The sequence below is a fragment of the Tachysurus fulvidraco genome, chromosome 12, assembly GCF_022655615.1.
Source record: "Tachysurus fulvidraco isolate hzauxx_2018 chromosome 12, HZAU_PFXX_2.0, whole genome shotgun sequence".
Lineage (NCBI taxonomy): Eukaryota > Metazoa > Chordata > Actinopteri > Siluriformes > Bagridae > Tachysurus > Tachysurus fulvidraco.
Genome location: NC_062529.1, coordinates 27,222,457 through 27,226,568, shown reverse-complemented (window position 1 = coordinate 27,226,568; position 4,112 = coordinate 27,222,457). Strand labels below are relative to the sequence as shown.

At 39.4% G+C, this 4,112-nt stretch overlaps 1 protein-coding gene across 1 annotated transcript; it reads left to right on the top strand.

The window, feature by feature from the left end:
* The first annotated feature begins 623 nt into the window (after positions 1-623).
* On the top strand, positions 624-1,858 carry LOC125146101 (secreted Ly-6/uPAR domain-containing protein 2-like). Its single transcript, XM_047821978.1, has 4 exons — positions 624-838; positions 987-1,039; positions 1,236-1,343; positions 1,624-1,858. Exons 2-4 carry the CDS (start codon positions 991-993, stop codon positions 1,737-1,739), a joined length of 273 nt encoding a protein of 90 aa, XP_047677934.1. The 5' UTR covers positions 624-838; positions 987-990; the 3' UTR covers positions 1,740-1,858.
* Positions 1,859-4,112: the final 2,254 nt, after the last annotated feature.

The following is a 4,112-nucleotide window of genomic DNA, read 5'->3' as shown; positions in this document are numbered from 1 at the left end:
ATTTAGCTCCTAAACTTTGCAACAGCTTTCTGGACATTGTTCGGTGTTCAGACACACTGTCCCTGTTTAAATGTAGGTTACTGACATATCCCTTTATCCAGGCATACACACAGCACATCCTATAACTTTGGGCTCCAGTACATCTGATCAAATGCACATTGTCATCTAGTGCTTGCTAATGTTATGAACAGCAGCTACGCTAATTTCTCTCCACTTGCTTCATAGATTTATATGAGTGTAAAGATTTGTATTTATGCCTCATGGTGTTTATTCCTAATATCACTTCAGGGAGCCTTTCCTTGCCATCAACACCTCTAGCTTGCTCATTTAGATTTTTAAATCTGCTTAATTTCTTTCTATAAAGCTGATTCCTGACAAAGTCCAGTGTTAAAAGTGCTACACAATTAAAATTTAATTGATGTGAAATGAATAATTAACAATAGAGAAACTCGCTACTAGGAGGGTGGGAACTTTCAATAGGTGTGCATTCAAAGACAAGTACAGTCACGATTAGCTCTATTTTATCTACATATTCTTAGGCTAATCTTCAGCGTACACGCATTTCTGAACAAATATATAGATTAGTAAATATTTACATTTTCCTATTTCTAACATTTATTTAACACTTTGCCCCTCAGGTACACCACCCCATGCTAAACTTAACAATTAGAATGAATAAATATTATAAATCACAGGACTAGAGAAGCATGTGACCAGGAGGGTGGGAACCTGACCAAGAGGCTCATTTAAAAGAGGAATGATGAACCTGTGGGATGTAGAACAGGTGCACAGTTCAAGCTCAGAGACTAATTTCATACTGTAGTGTGTAACGCTCAAGGTAAGTTCTTCTGGGATGCATTTGCATTGTTTATGACAGAATGTGTTTTTAGATTTTCTTATATAAAACAATATAAAGCTAGGTATGAGCAACATTAGCAAAGCTTTCACAGTTTTCCATCTGATGGAGCTGTTGAAATCAATTTCAGAATCATGAAGATGCTGCTTGTGACTCTGGCTCTTGCCCTTCTGCTGACCAGTGGTGAGTGACCTGAGCTTCAAGTTCATTTAAAGTCAAGGCCTATTGTCTTGACTCTGAAAATGGTTCAAACTAAAACTTCAACGGATCTTGAAATTAGGAAAGAATGTTAGTTTAAAAGTCTAGAAAAAATCTACTAAATTTTTCAGTAAAATAAACATTGTATCTCTAAAACCTTTATCGTGTCTGGTCTCCACAGGTTCTGCCCTTAAATGTCACAAGTGTACTCCTGATGGAAAATGTTCTATTGTAACCTGTACCAGTGGTCAAGACACCTGTGTTGCCACAAGGGTGTTTACCCCCAGTGGTACGTCTAATGTTACATTGAAAGATTTTATTGTTTTCTTTTTTTGCCAGACCTGTTAACGTTCAACATACCATCAGGTTCTCTGTAATAGGTGTGTGTGTGTGTGTGTGTGTGTGTGTGTGTGTGTGTGTGTGTGTGTGTGTGTGTGTGTGTGTGTCTGTGAAACTATTTAAAAATAAAAGTCTCCCAGCTTTTTCAAATATTTTAATGACATTAATGATCTTTGAACTGGTTTGCTATAGAATGTCTACTTATATCTTTCTTCTCTTAACTCCCTCAGGTTCATTTGTTGGAAAGAGATGCTTAACACGGGCTCAGTGTTTGCAGTTGCAGAAAACTAACAAATTTCCTGTTGCATGCTGTGGGACGGACCTTTGCAATAAAATTGTTCCATGAAAATCTCGTAGGAAGTATCATGATTAATGATCTACATTAATGCAGTTTTCCTGTTGATTTTGTATTCCGCAGCTTTACCTGTACATGGGATTAGTCAAAATGTTCAGCGTATAAGTGTGAAAGTGATGTGCTGTGGAAATAAAATTATTTTGCCAAAAACACAACTCTGTGCAATTGAGAAAATGAAGATTTTACAAGTGTGTTAATACACTCACTGTCCACTTCAATAGGAACACCTGTACCTGTAATAGGAAAACATTTTCCTCTCGTCTTTTTTCATCAACAATAATGCATGTTAATTTAATCTTAGTCAGCGTTTTGGACAGTGGTGCAGACTTGTCATCGTCTCGAACATAAACATAAATGAAACATTCATGAAGATATCTAATCAGCCAATCATATGGCAGCAGCACAATGCACAAAAAACTATGCCTAAAGTTCCACAAGTCCAACTGCAAGGCTTTAAGTATAGGACAGGAAGCGCTATATAAACTTATCACTACAGATATTTCAGTGTTTGTTAGATCCCATTCCAGAGAATCTACCGAAAGAAGAGTTACATACAGCTGGAGAACTTCTGGCTCAATATTATTACCTCCTTTGTTAACTTTAGGTCACATCCCTAAACCCCTCACGTCGGCGGTTATTAAGCCTCTTATTAAGAAACCAAAACTAGATCCTAATGAACTATCAAATTACAGACCCATTTCTAACCAGCTGTTTATGTACAGCATATTAGGAAAGGTTGTGTCTGTTCAGTTATGCTCCTTCTTACAGGAGAACAATATCTTTGAAGAATTCCAGTCAGGTTTCAGGACCCATCATAGCACAGAAACAATGTCAAAATGACTTGTTCTTAGCCTTGGGACCAAGAGTGCACCTGAAAATAAGTTCTACTTTATCTTAGTGATGCATTCAAAACTATAGCTCGTGACATTCTTATAGGCTGCTTATAAAATTACACATCTTTTCAAGAACAGGCATTAAGATAGTTTATGTCCTGCCTGTCTGATCGATACTGTTTTGTATATTTAACTGGAGAACTATCCAGTTGAATGCCTGTGAAGTATGGGGTCACAAGTATGGGGCCTTTCTTAGTATACATGCTTCTCTTGGGAAACATCATTAAAATTCATATGACTGATTTCCATTGTAATGCTAATGACTCCCAGTTATATATCCCATCAAAACCAGATGAAATACATAAGTTGTCTAGGTTAACTGTGTGTTAAAGATAAAAAGATCGGATGATCTATGACAGGGATATTACTTATCGGTCCAAAAACCAGTCCACAGCTTTCACAATTCAACTTGCATTTAGAGGGATGTGCTGTTGTCATTGGCTTGACACTGAAAGACCTGGGTCTTATATTAGATAGCAACTCATCCTTTAAATATCCCTTTATCCATATTACAAAGACAGCCCTCTTCCACCTTAGAAATATTTCTAAGCTTTGAAACATCCTATCTGTTTCTGATGCTGAGAAGATAGTTCATGCATTTATGAGCCCCAGACTGGTATATTCTTATGCATTACTAGGTGCTTGTTATGGGTCTTCAGTTAGCAGGCTACAGTTAGTGCAAAATGCAACAGAGTTCTTACCAGGTCGAGAAAAAATAAACATATAACGCCAATTTTATCATTCCTGCATTGCCTACCTGTTAAGTTTAGAATGGATGACAAACTATTCCAATTTAATTACAATGCTCTAATCGGTTTATCTCCCATATACGTAACCAGTCACACTCTTTGAGTTCACAAAACTCTGGACTTCTGGTAGTTCCCTTTCGAGGAACTCAATGCTGCGTCAGTGCTGACGCTATGGGAATGCTTCTTTGAGGAAGTTGTGTCTGAAGCTCTGTGTGCACACACACCATTTAATGGCTCGGAAAGGACACGTAACGGAGTAATTTCTCACCAGTAAGTCCATATAAGGGCATCTACGTCACGCTGCTCCAGCTTTCTTCGTCTTCAGGAAGCGCTCTGTGTGTGTCGTTTGTCTGTCTTTCAAGTGCAGGGAAAGAAAAAAAATAGGGAAAGACTTGTCAAAATGATGCGGTCTAAGCACTTTAAGAGATGTGTGCATCCGTGCCCCCGCTTTATCCCGGGGGGCGACGCGCATTCTCTTTGTGTTTTGTGTTTGGGAGAGGAGCATGCCCGGTCGGCTCTCGAGGGAGCCGGCTGCGTGCATTGTGAGCGATTCCCTCTCCGCACGCTCCTATCCCGCCTGGCTGTATTTTCAGCCTCGGCTGCGCCTCGTGGTTCGGGTCCTGCGTCTGCTAAGGCAGCGCGGCGGCTTCAATCATGGGGTTCCCAGGTTGAGTTAGCGGAGGCGGAGCAAGAGACGGGTGTTTCCCTTTCTCTTGCCCTCT

Bases quoted from the DNA above. Each gene is read 5' to 3' on its own strand.
- LOC125146101 (XM_047821978.1), top strand. From the start codon at position 991: ATGAAGATGCTGCTTGTGACTCTGGCTCTTGCCCTTCTGCTGACCAGT. The intron at 1,040-1,235 runs GTGAGTGACCTG...TGGTCTCCACAG, and splicing joins TGCCCTTCTGCTGACCAGTG to GTTCTGCCCTTAAATGTCAC. The intron at 1,344-1,623 runs GTACGTCTAATG...TAACTCCCTCAG, and splicing joins AAGGGTGTTTACCCCCAGTG to GTTCATTTGTTGGAAAGAGA.